We start from the raw sequence: 13,208 nt of genomic DNA, 5'->3' as shown, positions 1-13,208 counted from the left end.
TCCACTGTAGTATATAGTCATTCTCCGCACATGAATGAAAGTAAACATCGGTCAAAATCTTAGAACAAATTGTCTGACACTTGAACTGGAAGTAACGCTAAAGCCCAAAGCGATTGTATTCACCGTATTGGCACGTTACTAAAATAAAATAAAAAATAGATTATTATTGCTTAGTCAAATTCAAAGGAAGTGTGATCTCTATTTTCATTGATTTTTTTTTAAAATTCCAATATCTTGTTCTTGTTCGGAGATAATTGACAGATAATTTGGCTTTCAGAGCTATTTTATTAACTTATTAGTTAAATCGTTGCTGTATATATATAGTTATATACATATAGTTATATGATTAAGAAATCTTTTCACTAAAGAAAGGGATTTTGCTCCTGCTTCTTGTGAAGTAAAATGGAGACCATTAAATCAGCTATAAAGCTGTTAGTGATGGTGATCTTTCTTGGGTACATACTGCTGTGGATCATAATGCCCACTAACAAGTTTTACTTAAACTGGTTGCCTCAAATCCAATCAAAAACAAACTCCACTTATTTTGGAGAACAAGGTTTGTGTTAACAGTCAAATTCTTTGCTTCTGTTGTCTTGCTATCTGAAAAGTGTGTTTAGGTTCTTTCGTATCAACAAGCTATCAAGTACACGGGAGTGAATATTTTTTAAATACTAATTATAAAGTAAAAATGGGTGTTTACTAAATACTTTATTTGACGTGCATTGTAAACTCATTAAACAGAAGCATGACAGTTGTCAATATTTCCAACATATCACTATTTTAAATAAATCAAAGAATCTAACACATGTTTCTATTGGAATAGGTGCGTATATGTTAATTTACTCATTTCCCATTCTCTTCATTGCTGCCTTGAGCTGTTTATACCTTCATCTTGGTAACAATTGCAATGATAACAATGTTAAAAGGTAATAACCTCTCTATTAATTACTCCCAGCTTTTCTTTCGTATAGTTGATTTATAATAATGAAGTAACGAATGGTCCCTCTGAAGCAGCAGTGAGGGGGAGAATATTTCCCATTTTGCCACGTGGCGACGACCAGTGCTTGTAAAAGGCCCTCTTGGGATTGTTTCTTGGATAGAGCTGTCATTTGCAATAATGTTCATTGCACTGCTTGTTTGGTCTTTCTCCTCTTACTTGCACGGAATGTTTGCACAAATTAGCCAACAGGCACCCGCACATGATGGAGAGCAAGCGTAAGACTTAACACATTTTGCTTTTCTGATTCACTTTGAATGATACAATAATTCAAACTAATTTGGTTTGAGCGGTTTGGCAGGTGGGTAGCTAAATTGGAAATGTCAGGCCTAACGCTAGGCCTCGTTGGGAACATTTGCCTAGCCTTTCTCTTCTTTCCTGTGACTAGAGGATCATCAGTCTTGCAGCTCATTGGCCTCACCTCCGAGGCCAGCATCAAATATCATATTTGGCTCGGGCACATTGCCATGACCATCTTTACTGCACATGGTTTATGTTACATCATCTTCTGGGCCAAGACAGACCAAATCTCTCAGGTAACAAAATTTTGTTCCAATTTTTTCACATTCTCTTCTCAGTTGGGTCCAAATTACTTATTACCTTTTTGCTGAATGTTAGATGCTCGGATGGGACAAGGTAGCTGTGTCAAATGTGGCTGGAGAAATAGGTTTGCTTGCTGGATTAGCCATGTGGATAACAAGTATCCCACGTATTAGGCGAAAGATTTTTGAGCTCTTCTTCTACACTCATCATCTCTACATTCTTTTTGTTGTGTTCTTTGTGCTTCATGTGGGGTTCTCCTATTCTTGCATCATCCTTCCCGGCTTCTATCTCTTCTTGATTGATCGATATTTGAGATTCCTGCAATCCCAACAAAGAATTCGTTTGGTTTCAGCTCGCATTTTACCCTGTGATACTGTTGAATTGAACTTCTTCAAGAGCCCAGGTCAAGCCTATTCGACCAACGACTTGATATGATGCCTATCGTTGATTCTGGTGCAGAAAAGCCCTCGATTTACTGATATTCTGTACATTGTTGTTCTGGTGCAGGGTTAAGCTACAATCCGACCAGCATTTTATTTGTAAATGTGCCTGTGATTTCCAAGTTGCAATGGCACCCTTTTACAATTACTTCTAGCAGCAATGTGGATCCTGACAAGCTAAGTGTTGTCATCAAAAGTGAAGGAAGTTGGTCTCGCAAGTTGTTTCAAAAGCTTTCTTCTCCCTCGCCTCTCGACCGCCTTGAGGTCTCCATTGAAGGACCCTATGGACCTGCCTCAACCCATTTTACAGGGTTTGTATTTATATATGTATATACATATAATCAGCCAACAGTACAAGAAAATTTCAAAAATTTTGTTGTGAAAATACATAATTTGATTAACATGAAGCTATTCTGCAGGCACGACATGCTAGTGATGATAAGTGGAGGAAGTGGCATTACTCCTTTCATCTCCATCATCCGCGAGCTGCTCTCTTTGGCCAATAATTCAACTGGAAAAACTCCACGGATTCTCCTTATATCTGCTTTCAAGAAATCTCAGGATCTCGCCATGCTAGACCTCATTCTCCCAGTTCTAGGCACAACCCTTGACATTTCTCCTTTGGAAGTGCAAATTGAAGCCTATGTAACAAGGGAGAAAAAATCCGCAGAAAACAACCGCCAACTTGTTCAAACCCTATGGTTCAAGCCCAAAGCAGAAGACTCCCCAGTTTCTGCAATTTTAGGCCCCAAAAGCTGGCTCTGGCTCGCCGCAATAATTTCATCTTCATTTATCATATTTCTAGTGCTCATTGGCTTTCTTACCCGATACTATATTTACCCAATTGACCATAATTCTAATACGATATACGCTACCTCATGGAGAGGCGGTCTAAACATGTTGCTCATTTGCGTCTCAATAGTCATTACAGCAACGGCAGCTTTTCTTTGGAACAAAAAGCAGCATACCAAGGAAATGACACGGATTCAAAACACCGAGAAACCAACACCAATTGCTTCCCCAGCCTCATGGTTTTACAATGCAGAGAGAGAGCTGGAGAGCCTTCCCCATCAGTCTTTTATTCAGGCCACCAGAGTTCATTACGGTGAAAGACCTAACCTGAAAAGTAAGCTTTCATTTTTATCTTCCAGTCTTACTAAATCATATTAAATTAGTTTGCTTCCTTAACAAGGGTGACTGGGAAATTCTTCTTGGCAGAGCTACTAATGGAAATTGAAGCAACAAATGTTGGAGTTCTTGTTAGCGGGCCCAAAAAGATGAGACAAGAAGTGGGGGAAATCTGTGCATCTGGTTTTGCAAACAATCTCCATTTCGAATCCATAGCCTTTAGCTGGTGAAATGCTAAAGAAGCTTGTAACACTGGCGCACGGGCTTCTTTTGTCAGATTGCAGGATTTTGCACGTCCATGTAATTGATAATACAAAAAGGGACTAGTACTGTTATTTTCATTGATAATATAACACGAACACAAACATCACAAACTTTTGCCAGTCGTCATATTTTAAAGGCCACATTGAAATAGGACTTACAATGGACGGTAAGATGAAAATAAAAGGATAAACAGAACGACATAAAAGATGGACAAAACTAAGCCTATCTATTCAGATGGAAAATAAAAATTCTGACAAGGAGATGAAACGGGTTAAAGAAGGAAGCATCTCCTCAACAGCAAATAAAACCCTAATAGTTGAGGAGTCACCATACACTGTTTCTATTCAAAAAGAATTGAGGCTGCAATGCGGAGAGCACTCTGCCACAGTCTACGATTCATTAGCTACAAATGAATCCTCTGGGTTGTTATTATACCTCAACCGCCGCATAACTCCATCACCATCATTATCATATCGCCTTACTCGATGAATAACCTCATATCGGTTCCCCGGCTTTCTTCTATCATCAAGATCAGTACCTTCATACTTATATCCCCTACCAGCACCACTGCCCATATCTGGAAATCTTCTGGGAGGTATCATGGGTCTAAAGGGACGTGATGAATCAAACCTTTGGCTCTGACGGAACATCCTAACCGGTGATTTCCTATCCCTGAAATTATCTAAACCAGAGATCCGGTCATCAAACCTGGGAGGATTGCGCTGTGGCGACATCCGATTTCTTGGTGGGGACATGAACCCTTCTTCGTATTCAACTTCAAAACGCTTCTTAAAAGGCGCCCTCACCCTATTTATTCTGGTAGACCTAAAATCTGGCGACCTGCTGCGGCGTCTGGACCCCTCATTTCGATCCCTCATTGAAAACCATGAACTAGGCGACCGGCTTCTGGATCTCGACCTGGGTTTCTTATAAGGTTGAGCATAATGGGGTCTCTCCCCACCAAGTGGAGAAATACTTCTCTCTCTCCTGGCTATCCGGTGTGGCATATGATCATCAGCAGGATAGTTGGGCATTGGCCTGCGATAGTCCTCCCTGAAGCCTCTACTGATGCCTTCTGGATATCTCCTAAACCTACTCCTATCAGGACCAATATCATCTCTAATAGGAGCTGTTCCAGTATAAATATCATCCCTGCAGCCCAGGGGTCTCCGATTAATGGACCGATAGACACTGTTTGAGGAAGAGCTCATATATTGCCTCCGTACACGGCTGTCAAACCCTTCAACTCCAGATACTTCAAACATTGTTCGGTCTGAGGCCATTAAAAATCCACGGCTCTCAACAACACTTCTTGGCCGAGGACGCCCAGATCCGTAAGGGCCATGGCAAGGAGGAGACTGACGGGTATTGACAATGTGGCCACCTCCTGGGCTTCTACGACGCATATGCAAAGAAAATCTATCCCGTCCCATGAATCTGTTGTTTGGATCAGACTCCCTTTCTGACCGAGGACATAAATCATCAAAATTATTGGATCTGAAACAAAAGACTAGTTAGCAACCAGCCAAAGAGAAAATTGAATGTATATCAGGAAAAATTAATTGGAACCATATAATTACCCGCATCTCTGTAGAACATTGGAAGATAAAGATCCTTGAGTGCGAGACAACAAGTCCCTTCTGGATGCCCTTGCTCCAACCATTGTATAAGTGAAATCTTTACCACTGGACTCTTCACAATCAGCAGTATCTTTCTTTATTTTGTTGCCATGAGCTGCTTCTGAAATTCTGGCCTCAGAGCTCATCAAAGAATCTCCAAAAGCATCACCTACAGCACCTTGTTCAGATTTTTCAGTCACCTCACCCGATCCTAGACTAGACCCACTCTCAAATTTTCTTTTATTGTCATTATCTTCAGCTTCAAAAGTACATAATCTTTCTCCATCACATTCAGACTCGTAGTCTACTTGCTCAATTTCTTCACCCTCACAATCATTTTCCTCCCAGCAATGTGCATCTGTTTCCCTCAATTCGCCGTCCTCAAACTGAGAATCATAACCATCCTGCAACTCCCTAGAGCTTTCCATGAGAACTGTGTGTACCTTGCCATCATGAGAAGTGTCTGACACACAAATGTCGTCACAGGATTCTTCAAAGTTGATCTTACATGAGCTGTTTGAAGGAGCACAACCTCCGGATTCCTCATTAGCAAGTCCACACCCCGTATCTAATCTAGCAGTAACAATTCCAGAAGACATGTGCATCGGTTCTTCAGACCCAACATGCAGTAAAGCAGTCTCCCCTTTTGCTTCCTCAGCTACCACAGTCTCGACTTCCTTAACAGATCCACTAGATGCTACATATTCATACTTGGGTGAAGGATGATCAACACACGCTTCCTCCGCTTTACTTGCAGGCTCTGCCATGACAGGATCAGCCGCTTTACTTGCAGGCTCTGCCATGACAGGATCAACCGCTTTACTTGCAGGCTCTACCATGACAGGATCAGCTTGTTCACAATTGTCCATGCTAATCATCTCCTTGTCAGTATTTACGTCATTATGTAAGGAAGATGCTCTACCAGAATCTTCACCATTTTCATTTAGCGAGGTCCTGTCAGACTCACAAACAACCCTATCTAAAGCTGATACATGAGTAGAAGCAACATCATATTCATCCACCTGTGCACTTTCAGCAGGCACAACTTTTTCCTCTTGGACACTAGAAGCACAACATTCTGTCTTCTTCTCAACGTAACAGGGTAGTGATGAATCGCTTGCCACATTATTCTGGCACACAACACTAGCTATGTGTGAATTTAAGCTTACAACTTGAGTGGAGTCTTTCAGATCAGCATCACATTCATTAAGGCCGCGATCAAGGCCAGAACTAGCTTCCATTTGATTGTCTTCTCTGTCTGATCCCTTAGCCAAGCCTCTCCCATCCGAAAACAAGTGGGTCTCCTCATGTACTTCAGTTGAAATCTTATCATTTTTGAGAATTTTAGTTTCACTCTCTGTCTCAAAATATTTCAAAATATGATGCTCTACACTCCCAACAACCGAAGTACCTTCTACATCTTTTGTTTGAGAACCAACACTTACACCATCACAAGGTTCCTCCCATGCATCCATGACTACATTTAAATCCCAATGTAGTCTTGAAGGTACAGACTTTTCTAAAGTTCTGTTTTCCTTTTCATTAGAAGAATTCTGCACAAAAGTAGCACTAGTATCTTGAACAGAAGAATCCTCTATTCCATCTGCATCTCTTGAGGGGCAATCAGCTGCCTCCATCACTGCAACAGCTTCTCCCATAAGCACTGTAGAACCATTGTCTTGTACAGATCCTTCCACCGCTGGCTTTTCCTCTGGGTGGTCAACATCAGCATCAAAACTATTACCGCATGCCGCAGCTGCAAGTATCTCAATACCAGAGAAGTCTTCTCTATAACCAAGCTTCTCCTTCAATGAACCTGAAATTTTCTCATCAACAACACCATGACTAGGAGCCACCATAAGAAGAGACTTTCCATTTGAATTTGAACACGCCCCTTGACCTGAAGCATGTTCAACCACTTCAATGGATGATGGGGTCTGAGGCCGCGGAGGTGATGGGGATGAGGACCGAAAGTTAAATTTCCTTTTCTTAATAGGCACGTGCTCTATTTCATCGCTGAAACGTCGTCCAAGAACAGCCACACCAAGCTGCCAGAGGAAGAAAGCAAACCATAATCATGAAGCAGAATGCAAAGTTAACAATGAAGTTAAAAAGCAACAAACAAAGCCACAATAATTACCTTCTCAGACTCCGAAACTGTTGTATCCTCTGCCCTTTTGCAAACATTATTTTCAGTTACCTCCGCACTCATAATCAAGTTTCTACCTCCTGGTTTCCTAGTACGCCTTGTTGCGCTCCTATTCCCTTTAGCTACTTTCTTCCAAGTGAGATCAGGATTTATGAAATTTGTAAGTTCTAGACCTGCTGTGCTCATCATCCTTTTAGGTACAGATCCTATCCCATCAACTAATGGTTCAACACAACAAGTCTTGCAGGTAGCCGTAGCTTCTTGCTTTCCAGGGAAATCCCCTAGAGCAAGTACACGATCACGTCTGAGAAAGGTAACATAAAACTTCAATTAATATACCAAAACATTTCAATTAAGGGAACACCGCTTGTATACTGAATGCAACACAACTAATAATAGTATTTAGTGAAGCAATTCTTTATTCTTTATTTTCTTTAGGGTGCTCAAGCTCCATCCCAGCCCAAGAAACATCAGAAATCAGAATAGCCCCGAAGAGTGAAGATCTGTATTCAATTACCAAACTGAGCTGAATATATAAATATCACCTGGCACCTAACTACTATGTGACTAATAGCACAAGTAGACAACGACCGATACAGGTGGCCCCTTACCCACCTCAAAGCAATCTTTTAAGCTTAAAAGTACAAGATGGAACAATAAGAACTCCCTCGGCAACTTACTTAAATTTAATTCCCCCAATCTTGACCGATAAATTTTTGATAGGGAAGGTTCTCCTCAGTGATTACCAGCTGGACTCAAGAATTCTCAGATCTGCAAACTACTACAACCTGTAATAATATAAAGTTCAGATCAGCTTAAAGTAGAAGACGATATATAACATTAACAGCTAGTCCAGCTAATAGATAACATATTATCAAGCCCAAACGCTGATAAGAAATTATAAGACTGGCGGTATATGCCTCCATAAGCAAGGCAGATCATGATTTCCTCAATTCAATAAGCAGGTTCCAACACTAGGAACCAGAGCACGAGGATATAATAACAGACATAAAAAAGATTAAATATTCAGATGATGCTTTCTAATCACAGGCTTCTAAGTTCTAAAATCAACATCTATGAATCTGTTGTTTCGAAATTCTCCTCGCAAAGTCCTCAGATCCATCAAAAGCTTTGAGATTTCGGAGATGCATATATCATCCGCAACCAATAGATCCAATCATGTAAACAAAAGATTAGGAGTTCAAATCTCCTATAAAGAAATTTTAGATAAAAAATTCATCTGCGCCATTAGCATCCAGATTTTATTCAAGCCGAGGTCATCGATGAAGACACGAGATTAATGTAAAAGATTCCTCGGATTCGCCGATACAAGAACCCCTATACATAAAAATCGTCGCTTCGGCATGTGAACATTATCCTCTTCAGAGAGAAACCCTAACTTTAATCTTCGGCAGCCGATGAATTACAAAATCAAAGCCGATTTAGATCTTTTCAGGAGAGAAGCTTCTCCGCTGTTTTGAAGAAAAACAACCACAAACAAAATAATAAAAAAAAGCTTACGATTTTTTTATTATTATTATATACCTGCCGCTTCTTTCAACTCAAATCGCCGCCGAGTTTCACGATTCGAACGAAAAGCTTCGAGAGATTTAAACAAAATCTTTGAATCTCGCTAAAGAAGATTACGATCTTCTCCTTCTTCTTCTTGATTTCTTCTTCTTCTTCCTCTTCGTCTTCTTCTTTGGTCTTGTTATATATTACAAAGGCTTTCACAATATCGACGACTATTGACCGTCCGAATACGGGACCTTTGATCGCAAATCCATCAAACGCTGCGCCTCCTCCTCAAGAGCCAAATCTTCTCTGTGTGTGTTTTGGATGAGACCTTCACAGCCCTATCATCACTATGTATTTATCATTGACTTTCTCCCGACGCTACCCTCGCTCATTTTGTCATTTTTCCAATATCGCCCTCGCCAGGGGCCTCTAATTTCGGGGCCTGCCAAAAATTGAATGCGGTACGTATTGGGGGAAAAGGAGAATTAATAAATGTGCCTTTTTTTTCTCGAAGTGTCGATTTTCTTGGCTAACAGGGGGGGGAGAAAGTCAATAGTGAAAGAATAAATGAAAAACCAACGATATATTTTTTAAATAAAATTCCACAAAAGTTGAGTCTCAATTAGTGCCTTCACTGTTTACATATACATAAGTTGAAATTTCCTCATAACTAATAATAATATTTTTACTGGCTGGACGGATTTGTGCTGCGTTGATTATGACTGAAAATTGTAGAAACTCAAATTGTTTTGTGCCCGCGGAATTAACTCATAGTCAACTGGTGAAGCAATTGGAGAGGGCAAAGGCAAATTATTGACTTTTGGAATTTATATCAAACACGACAAGTGTTGTTGAGGGTGCCTGGTGCCTCCACTTAGCATGTCACTCTCTGAGATGCGTTTGCTATGGCCTTTTTAAACGGAGCTTCTTCGACTGGAGTTTTTACCCAATAAAACAAATTCGTTGCTTACGTATGATTGTAAGAATGTGAGTTTTTTTAATTAAAAATTATAATATTATTTTGATAGATAAATTTTTTGAATTTTATGTTAAAAAAAGGAACGAAATACAGTGTGAAGAGATTCCTCGTTTGAATAAAATAAAAAATTAAATTGGAAAATAGACAAAAATTTCATATACCAAAAAAAAAAAAAAAAAAAAAACACGCACGCTGCAATGAACCAAATTTCCACTAATTTTCTTTTCTTTTAACTTTTCACCATCTGTTATGTGTGTGATCTAAATTCATCGTCCGCTTCATTTTTCCCTTTTTGGATTGGTGTTTACAAATCAAAGTAATTTTTTCCCATAAGTTAATCGCTGTATACTTTTCATTTAAATCGATTATATGTTATAGAGTAATAATCGTAGATACACGTAAGTATACAAACAAAATTTTGTGTATAGATTCTATTTATCCAAGGAGACTTGTTGTCACTCGGCCAAGTGGTGAACCACTATCCTCCTAAGCGTGAGGGCAGTAGTTCGAATCTATATGGACTCAATATTTCTCAATTAAACATAATTGTACGGAATTAATTTATATTTATTTTCCTTACAAAATACGAGTGGAAGAAATATTTCTCTTCTGTGAGAATATTATTTATCTGATCCTAATATTTCATAAAATTTAATGTAATACTATAGTTTGAATTATATTATCTCATGATTCTTTAGTAATTTATACTTAAAATTTAAGAATATGGGTTTGAGTTTTAACATACGCTAGGATTCTATTCGCTTCTAACTTTAAAAGTAGTTTTTTTTTTCTCACTTTAATATGGGTGGATGGAGTAGAATTTTCAATATCGATTATTTGAGTAAATTTTTATTGTAAATATGAATCGATTGTAATATAAAAAGGAAAAGGGTCAAAAAAAAAAAAAAAAAAAAAAAAGGAAGAAGAAGGAAGGAGACATGTCTATTCTTCACTTGTCAAAAAAGTTTTTGCATCCCAAGGCAGGAAGGAATTATGCTTTGAGCACAAAGTTGGATTTCCGGTAATTCCTAAAAAACAAGGCAAAGCAATGTGATTGTGAGACATTCTATGCATAATTTGATTCCTTTCTTTCCTCCACACCCAGTGACCTTGAAGCCGCCATCACCGCCACCGCCACCGCCGCCACCACCACCACCATGCCCCGGGCATCATGATGATGAGCGACCCCACTAACCCCAAAATAAATAAAAAAATGAGGGGAAAAAAAAAAGGTCAAAAGATTCTCTTTCCTCTTTGCCAATTGATATCAGCATCACCAACTGGACCCACTCAAAGGTGTACTCCACCTAATTTTATGTCCCTTAGCCCTTTGCTCTTCTAGTGTGTTTTTATTTTCCTTCTTCTTTCTTTATTTTATTTTAAACTTTTCTTTGTTTTTCTTTAATTATCATTTCTTCCATATTAAAGAAAAAAAAATCATGAAAAAGGGAAGCAAATTCATATGCTAATTCCATCCAGTTCAGTTTCCCATTGTGAAAGTAAAGGATCAAATTCGATTTGAATTTGAATGAAGCACAAAACAAAAAACAAAAATAAACGATTATAACGTACATTTATCGTGAGGTAGGCGGACTCCCCCAAAGAAAATGAAGAATTTGTAATTTAATAAAGCAAAGAAAGTACTAAATAAAAAAGGAAAGTTCATGAGAAATTTCCTACGCTTCTCCTTTTTTTCTGCAGACATGTCTGAGCACAAGATTAAACGCTCTACAATTCAACATATTTTCCACAAAGAGTTGGAAAAATATACCGCACAGGAAAGGGGAAAAAGGAGTATTAATATCTTATAGTCAAATTGCTCTTAATTACCTACTGTACCAGTTGATGTACGTAGAGATGGTAATTGTACCCGTAAACCCACAAATTCGTCCAAATCCACCCGCCAAAACCCGCCCGTTGCGGGTAATTTTACCCGTTGCGGGCGGGTTTAGTATTATAAATTAAAACCCGCACATGAATGCGGGTGGGTTTAGTATTAACCTTATATCCGGTGGATACCCGCATGAATATCCACCAAACCCGCAATATTTTTTCCAAATATTTTTAATTTAATTTAAATCTAAAAATGTATAAAGAAAATAATATTATTAATCAAATTACTAAATAGCCAAAGGCTCAAAGTTGTGTATATGTATATGTGGCCCATCTCCTATTATAAAGTCATAAACTAAAGAAAACTAAAGTTATTTCCCTTCGAATTAGTATTTGAAAATATTAATCTTAATTATTATTATAGGCATTGTGTTGGATGGGTGCTTATGGTGGTGAATGAAATGAATATCTTCTCTTGGAGCTTGTTTTAAATGATAATATGAATGTAATTATTATTTTTAGATACTAGTTTGTGCTTTTTAAATAGATTTGTGTAATTTATACTTAAATTTGAGAATTTGTGTTGAATTGGTGTAGAAATTTTAATTTTTCATTTACATTGTTTAAATATAAAATTGAGTATGTTATATGGAATTTGAGGTTATTATTATAAATTTATATATTAAACATTTGTGATTTCAAATACGGAAACCCGCAAAAAAATCCACCGGATACCATTGCGGGTTTGGTAATTGTTAAAACCTGCTGCGGGTGGGTTTTTTTAAAAAAATTAAAACCCGCTGCGGGTTGCTGGTGGGTTTGGTAATTTAAATTTTGTGTGGGTTTGGGTTTGGTAATGGCAAACCCGCTGCGGGCGGTGCCCATTGCCATCCCTAGATGTACGCCGTTTGTTTTTTTTTTTTATTTGAAGTTTGAATTTTAATTATTTTTATATTTTTTAATTTATTTAATTTATTTATAATTTATATATGATCATAAGATATTTAGGTATGAATGGAAAAAGTTAAATATTTTGATTTTTACGTGAATGACAAAATATTTAAATGAAACTTTAATATTCTATTTTATTAGCACCTCTATTAAATACATTTATTTTCTATATATAAATTATCCTTTTAATTTTTTTTATTTATCCATTTTCTTTGTTCTAAGCATATTCAACTATCATATTTTCTTTTTTTTTTTGTGAATGAGAATTTTAAACATAATGAGACTTAAGTGAGTGTCTTTTATAATAGGTCCATCACTTTATACATACGTGTTAGATATATATATTTTTTAAAATTTTTCATGCTTTGTTAAAATTTACATTCGATGTTTTTTACTAATCAAATCATTTATTTAACAAATAAATATAAATATTATTAATATTTATGAGATTATAACATCAAAGTACCATATTTCAAATATTTTCTTTTTAAAAAAATAAATGATTCTACACTTATACTAAGATATTCAAAAAAATAAAAACAAACATGTCATTCAAATATATAAATTCAAACCTATTCAAATTCATTCAAATTTTAAATGAAAATACAAACAAATTATTCAAATACACACATTTACATCTATTCAAACTCATTCAGGTTTTATATTTAAAAAAAAACACACACACACTATCTTTTTTTTTTTGATCGAACACTACCTTAATATTATAAGTAAATATATGAATATGATATTAGGACTGGTGAGTGTGCACAACCAAGGACAATTGTAG

General features: G+C 37.3%; 2 protein-coding genes across 2 annotated transcripts; one reads left to right on the top strand and one right to left on the bottom strand.

Moving 5' to 3' along the window:
• The first annotated feature begins 831 nt into the window (after positions 1 to 831).
• On the top strand, positions 832 to 3,582 carry LOC18032387 (ferric reduction oxidase 2). Its single transcript, XM_024188751.1, has 7 exons — positions 832 to 926; positions 1,015 to 1,215; positions 1,299 to 1,533; positions 1,616 to 1,943; positions 2,048 to 2,291; positions 2,400 to 3,106; positions 3,199 to 3,582. The coding sequence occupies exons 1-7, from the start codon at positions 832 to 834 to the stop codon at positions 3,336 to 3,338; spliced, it is 1,950 nt and encodes a 649-aa protein (XP_024044519.1). The 3' UTR covers positions 3,339 to 3,582.
• Positions 3,472 to 9,010, bottom strand: LOC18032980. Its single transcript, XM_006421941.2, has 5 exons — positions 8,686 to 9,010; positions 7,821 to 7,928; positions 7,132 to 7,444; positions 4,953 to 7,039; positions 3,472 to 4,869 (listed from the first exon to the last, which is right to left on the bottom strand). Exons 3-5 carry the CDS (start codon positions 7,327 to 7,329, stop codon positions 3,762 to 3,764), a joined length of 3,393 nt encoding a protein of 1,130 aa, XP_006422004.1. The 5' UTR covers positions 7,330 to 7,444; positions 7,821 to 7,928; positions 8,686 to 9,010; the 3' UTR covers positions 3,472 to 3,761.
• Positions 9,011 to 13,208: the final 4,198 nt, after the last annotated feature.

The sequence above is a fragment of the Citrus clementina genome, unplaced genomic scaffold (genome assembly GCF_000493195.1).
Source record: "Citrus clementina cultivar Clemenules unplaced genomic scaffold, Citrus_clementina_v1.0 scaffold_9, whole genome shotgun sequence".
NCBI classification, from domain to species: Eukaryota; Viridiplantae; Streptophyta; class Magnoliopsida; order Sapindales; family Rutaceae; genus Citrus; species Citrus x clementina.
This window is presented reverse-complemented; position numbering and strand designations above follow the sequence as displayed.

Coding starts and splice junctions, on each gene's coding strand:
- LOC18032387 (XM_024188751.1), top strand. CDS start 832: ATGTTAATTTACTCATTTCCCATTCTCTTCATTGCTGCCTTGAGCTGT. Junction 927..1,014: donor AATGATAACAATGTTAAAAG/GTAATAACCTCT, acceptor CCTCTGAAGCAG/CAGTGAGGGGGAGAATATTT. Junction 1,944..2,047: donor GAACTTCTTCAAGAGCCCAG/GTCAAGCCTATT, acceptor GTTCTGGTGCAG/GGTTAAGCTACAATCCGACC.
- LOC18032980 (XM_006421941.2), bottom strand. CDS start 7,329: ATGATGAGCACAGCAGGTCTAGAACTTACAAATTTCATAAATCCTGAT. Junction 7,040..7,131: donor CAGTTTCGGAGTCTGAGAAG/GTAATTATTGTG, acceptor TTCCTCTGGCAG/CTTGGTGTGGCTGTTCTTGG. Junction 4,870..4,952: donor AATGTTCTACAGAGATGCGG/GTAATTATATGG, acceptor CTTTTGTTTCAG/ATCCAATAATTTTGATGATT.